This window comes from Channa argus, chromosome 12 (assembly GCF_033026475.1).
Source record: "Channa argus isolate prfri chromosome 12, Channa argus male v1.0, whole genome shotgun sequence".
In the NCBI taxonomy this organism is placed as follows: domain Eukaryota; kingdom Metazoa; phylum Chordata; class Actinopteri; order Anabantiformes; family Channidae; genus Channa; species Channa argus.
Genome location: NC_090208.1, coordinates 26,750,490 through 26,768,179, shown reverse-complemented (window position 1 = coordinate 26,768,179; position 17,690 = coordinate 26,750,490). Strand labels below are relative to the sequence as shown.

At 40.1% G+C, this 17,690-nt stretch overlaps 1 protein-coding gene across 6 annotated transcripts in view; it reads left to right on the top strand.

Annotated features, from left to right (window-relative positions):
* The window catches only part of peli3 (pellino E3 ubiquitin protein ligase family member 3), a 29,165-nt gene that overhangs the window by 7,635 nt on the left and 3,840 nt on the right, over nt 1–17,690 (top strand). For 4 of the 6 annotated variants that reach the window (XM_067525366.1, XM_067525360.1, XM_067525362.1 and 1 more), the window contains exons 2-5: nt 9,508–9,708; nt 12,782–12,911; nt 14,061–14,162; nt 16,002–16,229. In XM_067525366.1, the coding sequence (XP_067381467.1) occupies nt 9,536–9,708; nt 12,782–12,911; nt 14,061–14,162; nt 16,002–16,229 (633 nt within the window). In that variant the 5' untranslated portion in view covers nt 9,508–9,535. Of the gene's footprint in view, nt 1–3,872; nt 4,057–9,507; nt 9,709–12,781; nt 12,912–14,060; nt 14,163–16,001; nt 16,230–17,690 lie in introns of those variants that run through there. The other 2 variants (XM_067525363.1, XM_067525361.1) reach the window with 2 other exon arrangements.

Genomic DNA, 17,690 nt, shown 5'->3' with positions numbered 1-17,690 from the left:
ATCCTTTATCTCTGTCTCTTTATCTATCTGAGCATTTCCTATTCTCTTTCTTTCCTGCTTCCTGCTTTCTTCATTTTCTATAGTTTTGCTGCATCTCAGACAGCCAAGCTATTTAGGACCAGACAGGACTGCAGGACACATACTCCATCACAGCAAACACACACACACACACACACACACTGATGTGTCACCTTTGCTAGCTACATAACACTACTTGGTTTTATCACGGTGGAGAGAAGTTTCTGGATTATGTAAGTTATGCAGTGAGCATAGTGACTAAATATGAATGGTAATATAGTGAGGCTGCAAACGTGGCATAAGACATGGTTGATATGATGCAGCTTGATTAATTCTAGTACCACCGGAAAGTATTCAGGATCCTCTTTCGTGCACAGTATAAAAATTGAAATAGAAATATTTGCTATTTTGGCCCATTACTCTACATAGATATGAGTTGAAATTGAGTTGAAGATTGGTCATGAAAGTCATGATGGGTCTGCCATGCCATAATCTCATCGGACATACTTTGTGGAGGTCGGTGAATAGGGAGTAGAAGTTACAGTAGCTTTGGTTCGGCTTCGGCTGGGTGACGGCTGCTATGGCTCAATCACTGGCTGCATTGGAAATCATGGTTTTGCTCCATGCAACGCAAAATTTACAAACTAGCAGTGTAGTTACTCTTAAATCATCGCCACATCACAACTACTAGCTTTTATATACCAGTAGGTGGCAGTAGTCTGTTTGTCTTTCTAAAATAGAAATCAGAAAACCTAGGACAAACCATCATTTCTTCACTCCAGATGTCAATGGGAATTTCCAGATGAGCTGAAGATAAAAAATGAGCAGAGTCCTCAGTGTGTTCCCTCTTGACGTCATTGTTTGCTTGCTTTCATCGCCTCCATTGTGTTTCTTGTGGACTCATTCACTACATTCACATTTTACATTTACATTTAGTCATTTAGCCGACGCTTTTATCCAAAGCGACTTACGAGTGAGGTACAAGGCAGCAAAACTCTAAGTCAAGGAGAAAACATCAAAGCAAAGTCCCATCAGAAAAGTGTTCACATTTCACGAGATGCAGGTGCAACGAAGAGCAGAAAGGATTTTTTATTTTTTATTTTTTAAGAGATTGAAGTGCATAGGAAGATGCGGACCAATCACTAAGCTGAACACCCAATAATAGTGGTCTCTCTCACCGACAGGCACGGCATCAATCCAGCATGCTGAATGAGCATAAAGGTCAGTTTGAGACAAAAAAAAAATCTAATCTAATCATCTAATAAAACACCATGTTAATTAGCATCAGAGGAAAGGTAAGATGTAGTTGTTTTTGAGGACTGACTCATGATAGAAACTAAAAACCAAGATATTTTAGCCTCTGCTGTCCCATACATACATTACTGTTTGTGTCCAGGAAGTCCCCAAATCTATGGAAGTGCAATACACGTATCCACAATATCCCCATATAATAGTTTTTATTTTACAGCAGTAGAAGACTATCTCAGTACTCTAGATATATTAGATAAGCCTGGTGCAGTGGTGGTAAAGGTCAGAGAAGTGAGGAGCCCGATGGTTCAGACCTGCGGGATGATTTAATACAGAAATAAAAAATGGTACTAGCCTTGACCGTGTACCTCAAAATGTGAACTTAACAAATAGCAGCACAGTAAAGTTCCATCATTTTGTATTTTGTCCCCATTTGTTTTCGAGGGGTGAGAACACAGACTGCATCACAGCATTCCCCTGCTGACCCCTGTCCACCACGCTGGTGAAAGCACCACTTTCTTAGCTGCATCTAATCACTGCATAAACACACGCTAAAGCTGGAAAAAGGCCATAGGTGAATTTAAGTGAAATGAATGGAAACACATAAAAAAAGCAGTAAGAGAAAATGTGAAAGAAGTGGAAAGTGTGGAGGCTGGATTTGGAAGTGTGGGACGGTAACATAACACTTCATAACACTGGCTTGTAGGATTTGTACAGCATTAAGTGTTACATAATGTGGAGCAGACGTGCTCTCTGCTTTTATGTAACGCTTTTTGATATGCATCTGTATTATCGCAGAACTGTGTGTTTTATACTGTGGGATGTTTTTATTGCTATTATTTTTATTATTAATATTATACATTTAATGAGACCTTCACTCCTACTACAGTCGCAGTCTCTGGTCTCAGGTCCAGTGAACACTGTGATGAGGTTCGTCATGCAGAGTTCATTTGTCAGTTAGACTAAATTTAGCTCTGTGTTCATTTGTTTCTAAGAGAGACAAATTTTACTCTTCCTTTCTTTCTGTCTTTCCTCTTTCTTTCTCTCCCACACACTCCACACACACTCGCCCTTTCTCTGGAGTAGGCGGTTAGAGAGAGTGAATTCTGGGAGTGAAGCCTAGTGAAGCCAAAAAAAGAAGGAAGACCACGAATGATCCAAGATAAACACGACAGAGGGGACATGTTGAGCTATAATATCCAAACCATTGATAGCACATAGAGATAACTGCCTGCTACAAAAAAGCCATGGTACTAAGAAATTGTGAACATTTATGACGTCCAAAATCAACTGCGGAGCATTAGGCCTGAATGAAAAGAAAAGTTCTCAAAATTCTGACATTAAACTTACAACTTTTTGTGTTCCTAATCCTCCTTTTAAAGGTTTTTTTAAAAAAATAAGTTTTCATATTCATTGTTTATATTGAAACCATGATACCGTTTGTTTTTAATTTTTTAATTTTTAATCAAGTAATAAAATAATTCATAAAATGTTCGAATGCAGATAACAGTAAGTCCAGATAATAAATTATGTTTCACTTCAATAAGAAAGCAGAATATTTTTCCGGAATAAATCCCATGAAAAGACCAACAATGAACTGTGTCAACTCACTGGAATGTTTGAGATTTCAGAATTGGATTTTAAGTCATTCATCTGTGTCCCACAGCTCCATTATCATTTAAAAACCAGTACAAACATATCAGTGAAGCTTCATTGCTGCAATGACATGTTTCCTTCTCATGGAAAATGTGTTTATACTTTATCTAAAATGTGCTGAATAGACGGAGAATGGCCATCGATGAAGCACACGAAAAGTGATGCTCGTTTTCAGCCTGCAGAGCGTCGTTAGCTTAAAACACAATTCTACTAAAGTAATAGTATAAAAAAAGGTTGACACACACAAGTTTCCTTTTTGGTGCAGGGTCTTCTAGTGCATTATAATGGTGTCAAGTGTTAGTGTTGGAATGGTCTACAGGGTGCTCTGTTGTGTAATACTCTGTGTTTAGCCCCAGCAGCCCCTCCACTCGGCTCCTTTCAACTGCATTTTCTTTGTCTATTTCTCTCTATTATTCTCTCCTTCCTTTGTCGGACGGCTCTTCTTTGTTTCTCTCTCCCTCTCTTTCTCCACCCCCAGGTTGTGGCTGTGGGTTGATTAGAAAATGCGTGGCACAGAACAGGCAATCCATCACCCTGCCAAAGCCTGCTACTTCCGCACATGCGCGTGCTGACACATGCACTTGAGTACACACACACACTCCTACACACACACACACACACACACTCATCCTCGCTCTGCTCGTCCGCATTTCCCTCCTCTCTATATCCTCCACACAAACATGCTCAAGGTTTTGTGGGCTTGTTTTCCAGACCAGCAGCATCTCACATCTGCCCCGCTTTTCATTTCCGTCCTTCACCTCTCCTTGGTATCCAAAGCCATCCTCTTCCTCCTCTTCCTCTGCCTCCCACCACCCACCCCTCCTTCGCCTTGTTGTCTGCATGCACTCATCCACCACTGGCAGTCACGCCTCTTTGGTTTTTATAGATTATCATTATGGTAATTCTGCTCAGTGTGATCAGTTCCTACAGTGAAAGGAAAGACAGAAGAAGAGGGGGCCACCTGTGCTGTGGAATATTTATTGACCTCTCACATGTTCTTACCATCTCTGCTGGTGGGCTGGGCTGGGCTCTTTGGTTTTTGCTTGCAAATCTCTACTGAGAACCCGTCACAGACCTACCCCATCGGACTGAGGCCTTCAATCCAGCATCAAGAAGGCTTTCCTGTCCAGATTGGTTTGTAGAGCATTTAGATGTTTTTTCTTTTTTAAATTCCCTTCCTCATAAAAGTTGGATTGACCAATGGGCGTGAGGTTTAGATTTGTTAGTTGGTTAGTTAGTTGTATTTGCACCACGTTTCTTACATTTGACTACAAGGTTATGATATTCCATGGATTGTTGTTTCAGGAAGTAATCTAACCCACTGTGAATAGCCATTCTAAAGTTTCTCCTTGTTCATATCATACTCATACTTTCTTATTAATGTTTCTTTAAATGTAGCCCCTATTAAAACGTATTAGACCTGTAGGGCCAATTCATTAGAATTTGCTGTACATTGAAGACATTTCGGTTAAAGATTAAAAGATTATTTCAGTTTGATTTTCTGTTATGTATAAATTAATATATTAAACAACATAAACCATAGTACATTTTATATCAGATCACCCACAATTAAAGTGAACACAATTATTGGAACATGTGACTGACAGGTTGATTGATTGTTCAAACAGTATATAGCTTTAAATGGCTACTCTTGGTTTTAGCATTGTATTTATAGGTAACAAGGATGAATCAAAATGATGATAAGAGAGCTGTGAAGATGGAATAATATCGATGCATGTGCAATAAGAAGAAATCGCCATAGCCAGCACAAAAGTTTAGTATTTCTTAAAAAAAAAAGAAACTACTGGTGTACTGAGCAACACTGAACAACAGAACAAACCAGCGGATGCTGAAAAAAACTAAATCAGTCAGTGGCAACAGCAACAAGCTCCAAAGAGCAAGAGTAAAGGTACCAATATTTATTATTTGAAGAAGACTTCATGAGCAGAGGTAGTGTCATGGTTCAGGCTGCATGGCTGCTTCAGGAACAGATCTTTATTAATGATGTTAAGTATGAAGCTTTTTGTCAACTCCCTTTACTGATGAACGGAAGCTGTGGGGGAAAATGATGAGTGACTGGAACTTGAGTTTAGATTACTGTTATCGATAAGATAAAGAATTTATTTCCACTGACTTTTCCATTGAATCACTCACAGAATTGCTTTGGTAATGTGTGGAACATCAGATTGCTGTTGAGGATGGACAAATAGCTGATCCTCATTACATACAGTTCCTAAAATATTTAAACTGATCCACATGAGCCCCACACAGTGACTCCCTTATCTTTCTAGTGCTAACCAACACTGCATTTTTGCTGAGAATACTAGACTTCAGGAGAAAACCCCAGAGTACAAATACATAAAAACTCACACCTGACAGGGCCCTGACAGTTACCCACAAACAACACAGCATTCTTCTATCCATTTCTTATCTCTTCCTATTTGTGTTATTCTCCTCCCTCTCCCCTGATTTGCTTGTCCGTGCAGCCTCTCATGAGTCCACTCAGCCTCCACCTCTGCATCACCACTGCTCAATATCCATCCAGTGCAACAGAGAGCTTGAGTAATGAAATGGCCACTGGCTGCATGAATCTGCCTACTGCCATTCATCATCTGATTATGAGGCAGTATTCTCCTCGTTGGGCCTTTTAAAGATGACCAAAATTGGATCACATCTAATAGCTAATGACTCTGCAGTTCACTCATGGGTAGTGTAGTCAGTGAGGGTTTGTTCTGTGTGGATGATTATCTGAAAGGAAAAGGAAGAAGAAAACATCCATATACAGGGATACTGTTTCCAGTGCTATTACGTTTATGCTCCGTGGATGATTATCTAATCCACTCAAAGGGAGAACAAAGCTAGTAGGGCTTTGTCATGCTTTTGCACCACTAGCTTTCTACCGTGTAGGTGGTCTCGCCCACTTTTGATTAATAATAGGCTTGAGCATTAAGAACTGGCTTAGAACCTGTGTGCAGAGATGGGGATTATGCTTTGTTTGACTTCAGTAAAATGAATGTCAAAATATTCTCCCTGGATGCTGAGGGTGACTCAGTGATAGAAATGATCCTGGTCTGTTTAACGTAATGTTCATATTCCTTCAGTTAACTAAATGCTTGTCACTGGACATTTTGATGGCGCGTTATTGATTTCTGTTATCCGAAAATTGTATGTTGAAACCAGTGTGTTTTATTGCCATGCGTTTTAAATGGATTTGACAGGACTGCAATCAAAAGCTTTCAAATGTGTTGCTAATAAAGTGCTTTGTGAAATTGAAGGCAGGAGCAGTGAACCTGCTCCGCCTCTCTGCCTGTGGCTGCTCCTTACACACCTTCTGAGCTTTGGTAAGAATCTTTGATCTGACAGTTTGTCAATTGATGGTTATCTGATTGTTAACTGTAAGAGCCTACCAAGAGAACATGCTGTCTTTTTTTTCCAGTACAGCTTTCTGAGCTCCATATCGCTGGCCAGCAGTCACAAAGGGCAATTTATTACCCTGAGAACAATGGTGAGGCCCAACACAGGCCTCATAAAGTATTCATAGGGTTCACAGATCCAAGCATCAGTTTATCTGTGTTTGTGGAAAAAAGCTGGATCACCTTTGCCCAATCAATCTTATTAGGACGGGCCTGGGTCCGCAAACAGAAAGCCCTTCCCTTGCATGAAGAGGATGACAATTACTAGAAGAGTCAACGTCAAAAAAGTGAAGCTGCGGAAATAGCTCACATTCAGCCAATTGCTCTTGAATTAGACATGGATGAAGGGAGCGACTGTGGCGCTGGAAGGTACAGCGGTTGTCCACCAATCTCACAGTTGTTGGTTCAATCCCCGGCTCCTCCGGTCACATGTCGAAGTGTCCTTGAGCAAGACACTGAACCCCAACTTAGTTGCTCCCGGTGATTGTTGGCCAGCTGCATAGCAGCTCCCCCATCGGTGTATGAATGTGTGTGATTGTGAGTGTGATTGGGTAAATAAGAAGCAGTGTAAAGCGCTTTGAGTGCCAATAGGTAGAAAAGCGCTATATAAGTGCAGACCATTTACCATTTACCATGAAAAGGTGAAGGGATTTAAATGAATAGCTTTTGTGAGCATTGTGACAAATAATGATGCTGAATTAGTGCGGTCAGTAGGCTTCCTATTTATTTAGACATTTGTTTTTTATTAATCAGCTGTATGCAGCACGAGAGGCCAAAACACTGAGACTTAATAAAGGACATGCTAATTAAGAAAACAGCTTCTTAGTTTGACAACACGGGCAAAGCATTTAGCATCTTAGGCAACATGCCAAACTCCCTCAGCCTCCTCAGAAAATACAGCCCCTGTTTGGTCTTCTTGACCAGCTGCATGATGTGAGGTGTCCAAGTGAGGTCCTCACTAATGTGGACACCCAGGTATTTAAAGTTGCTCACCCTCTCCACTTCAAGCTCCCGAATGAACAGTGGGTGATGCGTCCTCCTCTCCTTTCTCATGTCCACTGGTTGAATGAGATTGGAGCGAGTGGCACTGGCCTGTAGTCATTCAGGCAGGTGGGTGGGCTCTTCTTAGGCAGGGGGACGATGGTCGTGGTCTTAAAGCACGAAGGAACGGTGCACTGGCTGATGGAGAGGCTGAAGATGGAGGTGAGAACGTCAGCCAGCTCGTTGGCACATGCTCTCAGGGCCCACCCACGAACGTTGTCTGGTCCTGCTGCTTTGCAGGGTTTGATCTTCCTCAGAGCTTTGTGTACCTGGGTTGTTGAGATGGTTGGTGGAGGGGAGGGGGGTCGGGTGGTCCAGGTGTATGTGAGCCCCCTCTCTGCAGTGTAGCTGGGGGACTCAAAGTGGGTGGTGAATGTGTTGAGGTCTTCCGGCAGGCTGTCTGTTGAGGTGATGTTGATGGTGGTGGTCCTATAGTCTGTGATGTGCTGAAGGCCTTGCCACATGTGCTGATGTACCCAGTCACTCACTCAGCATAATCCTGTACGCTGACGGAAGAGTCCTCCAGAGTGGCTGCAGCTTCAAAACACATCCCAGTCTGTCAGAGCAAATCAGTCCTGCAGGGTGGTCTCAGTCTCTGGGGTCCAGAGTTTAAGCTGTTTGGTGACAGGGTGTGTTTGTTTCAGTCTTTGTCTGTAAGCAGGGTACAAAAAACAAAGACATGTGGTCTGAGCGTCCGAACTGTAAACATGATTGAGAGTGTTCTTATCAAGGGGGGTAATGTCCACATGCTGGTGGCATTTGGGGAATACAGTCCGTAAACTACACTGGTTGAAGTCGCCAGCAACAATAAAAACAGCATCAGGATGAACCGTTTCTAACGCGCTGATGACGTCATGGAGTTTGCCGAGCGCTGCCGTGGAGTTAGCTCGCGGGGGGATGTGAACAGCGGCCAAAAACACAGCAGTAAATTCCCTCAGTAGATAATAAGGAGGCACTTCAGCAGTAGAAACTCCCCATCCGGTGAACAGTGCTCATCCACCGTCTGTTGATGACCACGAGTTGTTGACAAACCCACACACACCTCCCCCTTTAACCTTACCGGACGCTGCAGTTCGGTCACTTCAAAAAGAAGGAAAATCCGAAACACGTCTGCCTGAGGGGGCAGCATGTTCAGTGGTCATAGAGCACATGGTCTGCAGGTGGAGAATAGCATGTCTGAAGTGGAATGGGGAGGAATTATGATATTAAAGAAGTTAGAAATCATGTAACATGCTTAAGCTTTAACTAGAGCTTTCAACAAAATCACATGGTCATGTGGATCTTCCGCACGTCTAAACAAAGACTGTATGAGCTAACCAGGTTGTGTATTGTAGGGTTAGTTGCATTAAGAAGCGTATGTGTGATGTCATCAGTGACATAACATGGCTTAAAGTATTTGTTTTAGATAAAAGGTTAAAGTTTCAGGAGCGAAAGAGCAGACTACAAAGTAGCAGTAGAGAGTTGAGTGTATAGCTTGTGGAGGTACATGGTTCCTTACCTTGTTCGGTGAAATTGATTTTTTAAAACTTTACATAAACTCTACATAAAAATTAATTCAGAAATGTTATTCGCTGTCTCAATAATGTAGTGTTGGTCATACGACAATCTCTGGAGTGGGTAATTTATGGACCTTCGTACAGAAGTAAGCATGGCTCTGCACAGACAGTTCATGCAAATGTACATTTTACATATTGGGTTTACATAGACAATATGCAAAATGAAAGGATATAAATATCCATACACCAGCTTTTTCCAAAATTCTGATACAGTTTTTTTAAATTGTCGTGTATATTTTTGAACAACATGAAGTGCCAACACATTCTCTTTATTTATTACGGGACAAATTTCAGTCAGAGGAATTGGCCATATATGGAAAAGGCTTATGGCATCAAACCTGAAGATCTTGGTTACTGTCCCAAATAGTGTTCCTTTCACATCTATAGGATCATAAACCTCAGGTAAAAAAAACCTCAGAATACCTGTAAATGTTGCTGCTTTGAAACCTACAGCAGGTTGCTCCCTGATTTACAAGGGGACACACAATGTGCACTTTGTGGACAGCATTTATTATCCAATTCTAACACATTTAAATTAAATGTCTTAACACGTGATTATCTGCTCCCCTTCTCAGCAGTGAGCCCCAGTTGTGGCCGGTGGGCATGGTTTTGGAGGGAAGCTCAGAGGCGCTGTGTCCCCCCTCATCTCTGGAGCTGCGCCCGTCCTGCAACAAAAGCCAGCCCTCGCCTCCTCTGAGCTCAAGCTCACAACTTCACGACGGCGTCTTCCCTGAGGACAAGGAGCCCATCAAGTACGGCGAGCTCATCGTCTTAGGGTGAGACACCTTTATTTTGTTTTGAAGGTCTCTTCTTTTACAAATTAATCAGAGCACATCAGGTCTAGAAGGGTTTTCCACATTTCCATTTTAGATCACCATTTAGGTGCTGCATGGGAACCAGTTGTCTTCTGGTCTTTTCCAAATTAGGTCTCTTCAAGATTCTCACCCTCATTAGGTAACAAACAGCAGGCAAGATTTAAACAAATTCATTCCAGTTGCTAAAAGTACTGATGTTCAATACTATGTTAAATTCTACCTAACATCTATAGAAGCTATTACTGAACCACCCCACTGTACACACACCCACAAGTACATGCGAACCCTTAATATCTCAGCAAGCCATTTGCACTTGTCTATGCACTAGTTTTTCTTTTTGCAACATATCATACCAGCAAGAACGTTCAAAACATGATATGTAATTTCCAAGTAGTGTGTGCATGATGCAGTATGCCGGCATTTCACAGATCCCTATACTGTACAAAGTATAGACCAGCTTTCACATTAAAACTCCAACAACCTCGTTCTAAGTTCTGTATAGCAGTCATGACATCATGGCTGTTTTATAATTAAAGCCAATGCAAAGTTCTCCTATACAACTTTTTATCCAGTGTGTAAAACACAAAATGAAATAATAATTATAATAATACTAATAAGACAAATACTTTATTTAACCAGGCAAAAAACTCATTAAGATTTTAAATCTCAGTTTCAAGATTGTAATCAAAAGCATAAACAGGATTCAGTAGGACCAACCTATTGATCCACACACTGATGGATGATAAGAATGGCTTTGTCCTCTGTCAGTGGGATTACAGAAAGGGGGGATTACCTGCCACTGATATTTTACAACATCCATCCACTCATGGATGCAATGTGGCCAGCAGAACTCATTTGGAATGAATGTCTTTCATATTACATGCAGCAGAATACAGATCACACTTTTTTGACCTTTTGGTTTGTACTTGAGTATTGACTGTACTACACATTGTATTACAAAGCGATTGTATCATTGTATCAGGTCAACAAAGTCAGTTTTTGTTGACCTGACTAAATCAGGTTCTATATACAGTTGATAGTGGTTTATATACAGGCAACTAATATGCAAATTAAATAATTCTGTGTAATGCCGTTATTTTACATGTAAATCTTAATCATATTCAGCTTGTAGATATTAATGGCACCAGGTTAAGTGAACCACTGAAGTTGTAGTTGCTCCGAATTTTAAGAAATTCCATCAAGGCATTCCTGTGATATCCACATTCCCAAGAATGGGGAGGATGTGAGGTCACAGTGACTTTTGACCTTTGAAAACCAAAGCCTTAGGAGCTCCTTCTCAAGTCCTGGTGGAGTGCCACATTTTTCCCTGAAGGTGGTCCTCTGTTATGTTTACAAAAATAGATGTGAATGTGAGAATAAAGTGACCTTGACCTTTGACCTCTAACCCCCAAAATGTATGGGGTTCACCTCCAAGTAGACCAAGTCCAAGTAGAAGGTTTAAAAATTTTGAAAAGATTCCCTTACACCATTATTGCATTTACAAGAATGGCAGTGTGAATGGGACTTAACCTTAACCTTTGACCTAGGGCCACCATCACTCAAGGAGTTTATCCTTGATTTAAAGTGGATGCTTGGTGGTTTGAAAAAGGTCTGCAAATTTTTCGTCAAGGCAGGAATGAGATGTACGGACACAGACACAGGGGCACAAATAGGCCCAAACTACTTAGTGTGCAGAAATTACCCAATCCAAACTATTATATATACTATATAGTTTATATTATATATACTATATATTATATAAATACGATAGTTTACCAATATTTCTACATAAAAAATAGGCTTCTCTTAAACCCACTTCTACCAGAGTGGTTGCGGTATTGGGATCAGCCACATATGTTATGTAAAAAGCGAGTCGTGGCTGCCATTTTGAAAAGATCAAAAGTCGCTGTTTCAGAATATGTACAGATAAAAGTAATACATTTATTAAAGGTTAGAACAGGTTTGTTAGAAAGTGAACTGCAAAAGTGTAAAGTCAACAAAACAGATAATTTTAAAAAACACATGAAACAGAAACACCTGCAAAAATATTGTCTTATACTTAAAATGTTAATTGCACAGTTCCATTTTATTACCATAACTTTGAAAGACATTTCAGTGAGATGTTTTCCTACAAGAGTGATTCGCGTTACATTAACTTATACTTTGGATTTTCTGCTATATATATTTATTCAGCTGTGAACAGCAATAAATTGGATATTGCTGTAGTCAAACTGCGAGTTTCAAATTAAAAAACTAGACTTGTTTGATAGCACTGATACAGACTAGCTTAGCACTGAAAAGTGAAGTAGACACCATGATGGATCTATTACAGTACTGTTGTATAAGTTTACATTTTATAACTAGGTGAAGCTAATAAACTGACAAATAGGTGCATGGCTACCTAAAGTACAATTGGATTATTAATATGAGCAGGGGCTAAAATTTAAACCTGATAAATAAATATACTGCACCTGATAAATTTAATTGGATCTGTTTGAATCTTTACTAAATACCAGCAAAATAGTAAATGGTCTTGAATTTATTCCATAGTATGACGAGTAAACTGAGATTTTGGACACATCAATCATCAATATCAGTCATTATTTCTCACCATCACTGACTAGTGTTGTCTAGTGTTGAATAAAGCTGTTTATTCATCTGAGGCAAAGAGTTGTTTTGAGTTTTAGCATAAAGCTATTTGAATTAGAAGCTTTACAGGTCATCTTTCATTACATTTAAATGACCATAGATGCCAAAAGTTTAGTTCTACGGGGTTTGGAGTTGGAATTTTGAGGCCCAGGTACAGCGAATGAATTTTATATTTAGAATTTGGACCCTCAAATAAAATAGAGGAAGGTAAATGCAATGTGATGTAGCAAAATGGTGATAGGGTTCATACTGCATGTAATTAAACGAGCCATGCTTTTTTTAATACAAAAAAATGAAAAACAAGGTGACCCAAAAATAATAAATTAGTATTTCTGTTTAAGTGAATCCGTGTTACAATAACGTACATTTTGTTCCTGTTTCACAGACACAATGGGTCGCTGGCCAATGGAGACAAGGGTCGCAGAAGAAGTCGCCTGGCTCTTTACAAGAGACCCAAAGCCAATGGGGTCAAACCTGATGTTATTCACAATGTCTCAACACCTCTGGTGTCAAAGGTGGGGAGTCATAGAACTGGGTTTATAGTCAAGGTTGTCATTTGAACTGAGGGAGTATCAACAGTTTTCTGAGACCCAGGTTCAGAAGAACCAGAATCTACGTGTAGAAAACAAAACCAATGGAAGAAACAATTCCTTCAGCAACACCAACATAGTTTATACACAGATCAGACACAACATTAGTACTGGCCTTCACTGGTCTTAGTAATGTCCTGGAGAACTCTGAGCAGTCTCTAGCTACACAGAGCTATTCTCTATTACAGGTACCTATTCAAATCTCTTACTCAAATAAATGTACTGAGCATCTACATTTTACAAAACTCCACTAAGAAAACAATGGTAGTTTAAACGGTGCTGATTATGGTTCTTATGCTAAAACACGTACAGCAATTAATAAAAATGAAAGGACAGTGTTGTTAAAGGTAGAGCTTTGCATGCTGACAGGTGGTTAACCCACAATGATACATCAGCATTTATTATTTCATCTTATTGTTATAAACACCGCATCATATTTTAATAGTAAAACCACCATTATTGTTTTGGTTGATTAGTTTATAGCTTGATAGATTCAAAAGTGTTCAACTACACAACAGGAGAGATCAATTTTCCTGGAACTTGATAGCAATGTAAGAGTTCATACAGGTGAAATGTTATTATTGACTCTTACTACATTTGGTATGTATTACTTACATTTAAGGCTACGTTGATGGTCAACAGTCATATTAGAGAAAAGCCTAACCAGCTATTGGTTAAAGTTATAGTGCTTATCCAATTAGTCCACAAAGGTTTTTAATATCTCCACAACTACTGAATAGATCATCAAGATATTCTATAGAGACTTTCACGATCATCACAGAATGAACCTTAATCACCTTAACTCTAGTTTACACTAGTACCAATATGACATTTCTGTTTGGGACTGATTGCCATAAAATGTAGTCCAGAGATCCAGAGTAAGCGTCATTATACCAACAACCTCCATCATAACAATTAGTCAGCTGATTAAATGATATCAGTTTACAGTAGTTTTCAATTACAGCCTGGGTTGTTTATTAACAACAGGAAATGTGATGTGGGCAGATTTTCCTGGAGGTCAGACCTTCAGCTCTCCTTGCCATGTGACCTGGCTAATGTCTTTTCTATTGGCAGGCACTCAGCAACAAAAGCCAGCACAGCATCTCCTTCACACTGTCACGGAGCCACTCTGTCATTGTGGAGTACACCCATGACACCAACACAGATATGTTTCAGGTCAGTGTCTGCACACACACACACACACACACATGTGCCATGCCAGACTCAACATTTTGGCTGCATGACCCACTGCAGAAATCGGATGTTGGCAGTCCAAGAAGGGACAACATCTCGTGACAATGTCATTTAAAATGTATGATAAACAGAAAAGAAAACCACACTTTTAGTGTATTTTTACTGAAAAGGAGCACAAACAGCAGAGAAGTACATTATGCTGTAGGAGCGGTGTGAAAAGATCCCGTGGACATTTTGACACCCTTCTTCTACCACCCTGTAGGTGGTAGAAGAAGTGTATAGGGTAATGGACATTAATTGGAGCTGGTAATCATATTTAATTAGCATTTTTAAATGTGATAATTATTAAAGTAAACAACAGTGGGGTTACAACTGAAATAAATATTTTTAGTTCCTGGCACCAAATTCAAAATGAGCAGAAATTAAAAAATAAAACTATTAAATTTCCAGTTTTAACATTTATTACTGTACTATATACATACTATATCAAAAATTGGTTCCCAATGATTTCCAAATCCCTTTTGATCACTTTATATTTTACACAGTATCCCAACTCTTCTCTAAAATGGGATTTATAGTAAAACACAGGTCAGTCCACATGTAGTGTCAGAAACTATTCACTCCAATTTATGGACTCCATTGGTTGCATTGCTGTCTCACAGCTGGAAGGTGCCCATCTCCATTTCCCTGCCCGTGGAGGTCTTTCTGTGTGGACTTTTCTTGTTCTCCCTTTTGTGGGTTTCCTCCAGGTACTCAAATTTCCTCCCACAGTCCAAAGACACGTGTGTTAGGTTAGTTGTTGACCCTAAATTGTTTGCAAGTGTAAATGTGATTAAAGATTGTATCACCTACTCTCAAAGTGTGCATAAAGGGAAGAGGGTCTGAATGCTTCCTATAACGACTGTATGCATCAGTAATCTCTGGTCTGTTTATACTCTGTCTGCTGCTCAATGTGACTGAGCCTCAGGACTGAACGGCCTTGGTGATTTTAGGGTGCAAAATTAGACTTACTGTGTTATAAGCACTGTCCATAGGATCCAGAGAAAACTAACGTTTATTACAGTTGGGCTTTATTTTGGTAGCTAGGCTTAAAAAAAATGAAATGATTTCTTAGTTTGCAGAGCATGACACAAAATAAGAAAATAAGATTAAACAGTTGTTTCAGGGACATAAATTTCTATTATTTTGTCAGAACAAGCTAATATTACTCAGCAGCTAATATCAAGACACGTAAGAGAGGAGGTGGGTATAAGACTGGCTCTGAGAACCCAGTGTCCGGTGTAGGAGCAAGAAAAGGCAACTTATCCCTTAACCGGAAAAGTTTGTTCGTCCTCTCATCAACACAGTAACGATTACGGAACTATCATGATAGGCTACACTGATAAGAGAAGTGAACCTGTTTGGGTTTGGGAACAATAAAAACACATGGTTGGAGTTAGTAAAAAAAAGATTGTGGTTTAAATTAAAATAAAGTTTTATTTAAGGGCCAGGTGCATATAGGCAACATGTATATAAATAGAACTATAGCTTAGCATCGAGCTATGTCACAGTGATGACACAATTATTGATTGTATTCACAGTACTTTGTAACCTTTGAACTGCATAATAACATATTATACTTACAGACACCTCCAGTCTAAAGGTCTATTGATTTTGTCAGTTTGATATCAGTACAGACTGATGGGACATTCTGCACTGGTGGTAATTGACTGATTTGATCGTGATCTTTTGGTGTAGAGGATTCTTCAGAGATGCAAGTTTACTGTCCATCTTTTACCATTGTTACATCATTACATACATATCTCTGTTTTGTTTCCGTAGATTGGCCGGTCCACAGAGAGCATGATCGACTTTGTGGTGACGGACACAGTAGGCAGCAGCAGCAGTCAGGGTGGGGGCGCAGCAGGAGAGGGTGGTGGTGGTGGAGGACAGTCAGCTCAGAGCACCATCTCCCGGTACGCTTGCCGCATTATGTGTGAACGCAGGGCTCCCTACACAGCCCGCATCTACGCTGCTGGTTTCGACTCCTCCAAGAACATCTTCTTGGGGGTGAGTGTTCTTCTGCTTGGGTGCCAGGCTTCTCCTGGTAAACTGCACAATTACCATGGTAACCAATGACAACCATGGTGAGAGCAACAGCAGGGAAACGGCTGATATCATAGCTGTGAGGATGGATGTCTCCTCTCCCTTCATAATATGACCTGCATTATATCAGTGGGGCCTTTAAATGCTTTGTAAATGGTCTATAAATGTATTATACATGTATTATAAAAGACCAACTAGTTGTATATGAAAACATGTACCCGGATTTATTAGGTGTGGAGGGGAGGGAGGGAAGGGTCTTCTCTTTGTAGCATTGAAGTGATGTAGAGTTCCTTCATGCTCCCATAACATCAGCTCGTTCACAGACCACAGCATTGACTGGTTGGTTTCATCAAATCAAGCTCTGCAAAGGCAGCAACACAGTCAGACATATCACAACAGATAACATTTGGTAAAAGTGCTATTTCCTTGCCCTACTTGATGTATTTTTTAGTGATTTAGTTGCAAACCATGATCATGGTGTGATCATACAAAGGGCTCAAACCTATGTAGAAAAGACAAATTCTGACAAAGAATAGTTTACCTCAGTTAGTATAATTTTATTAAAAAAAAAAAAAAAAGAAAAGCTGATTCCCAAAATACAAAAAGAAGACCAAAGTTTTAACAATGCAGAAAACCCCTTTAATAGAAAGGAGTTTGCTGCTTGTGTTTATTATTGCAGCAAAGTCATGCGTAATTAGACCAGCTTAGCAGTCCTCATCTGGACTATCCACTTCAGTAGGTACGGGGGTCTGCAGCCTCACACAGCTACAGACAACAGCACCTTTAGACTAATTGTGAAATGTAACAGGTGACAGGTTAGATTTTCAAATGATTAATTAATTAGTTTTCCATCAGCTTCACTTTTATTATTCATGCCTTAGTTAATAGATTCTGCTTTTAGATATTTTAAGATGTAAAAGCCTCCAAATAGCAGCAGAGGCTGCCGGGGTGGAGCAGTATTAAACGTGACATCTAGGTGCACACATTTAACAAAAGCGAATAAGAGCCCTCTCTCATGACATCATGACTTCATCCCATGCAACATTCATCAGGACGCATGCAAGATTCATCAGGACCCCCAACTAGGTCAGCAGTCAGAGCGCAACCAGAGCTCAACACACACACTACACAGCTTGGGCCTCGATAACTCCCACGGCCATCAGGGCATTTACATTTACAGTGATGAATGGAATACATATTGTCCTTTTATTAAAATGTGTTTTACCTTTGTCTAATGTGCGTGATAATGACAGATCAGGTTATTGTGGCACTGATAAATAATGATAAATGTTCTGCACTTATGTAGCACTTTTCTACGTATTGGCACTCAAAGCACTTCACACTGCTTCTTATTAACACATTCGCATTCACAATCACACACACACACACACACCGATGGGGGAGCTGCTATGCAGCTGGCCATCG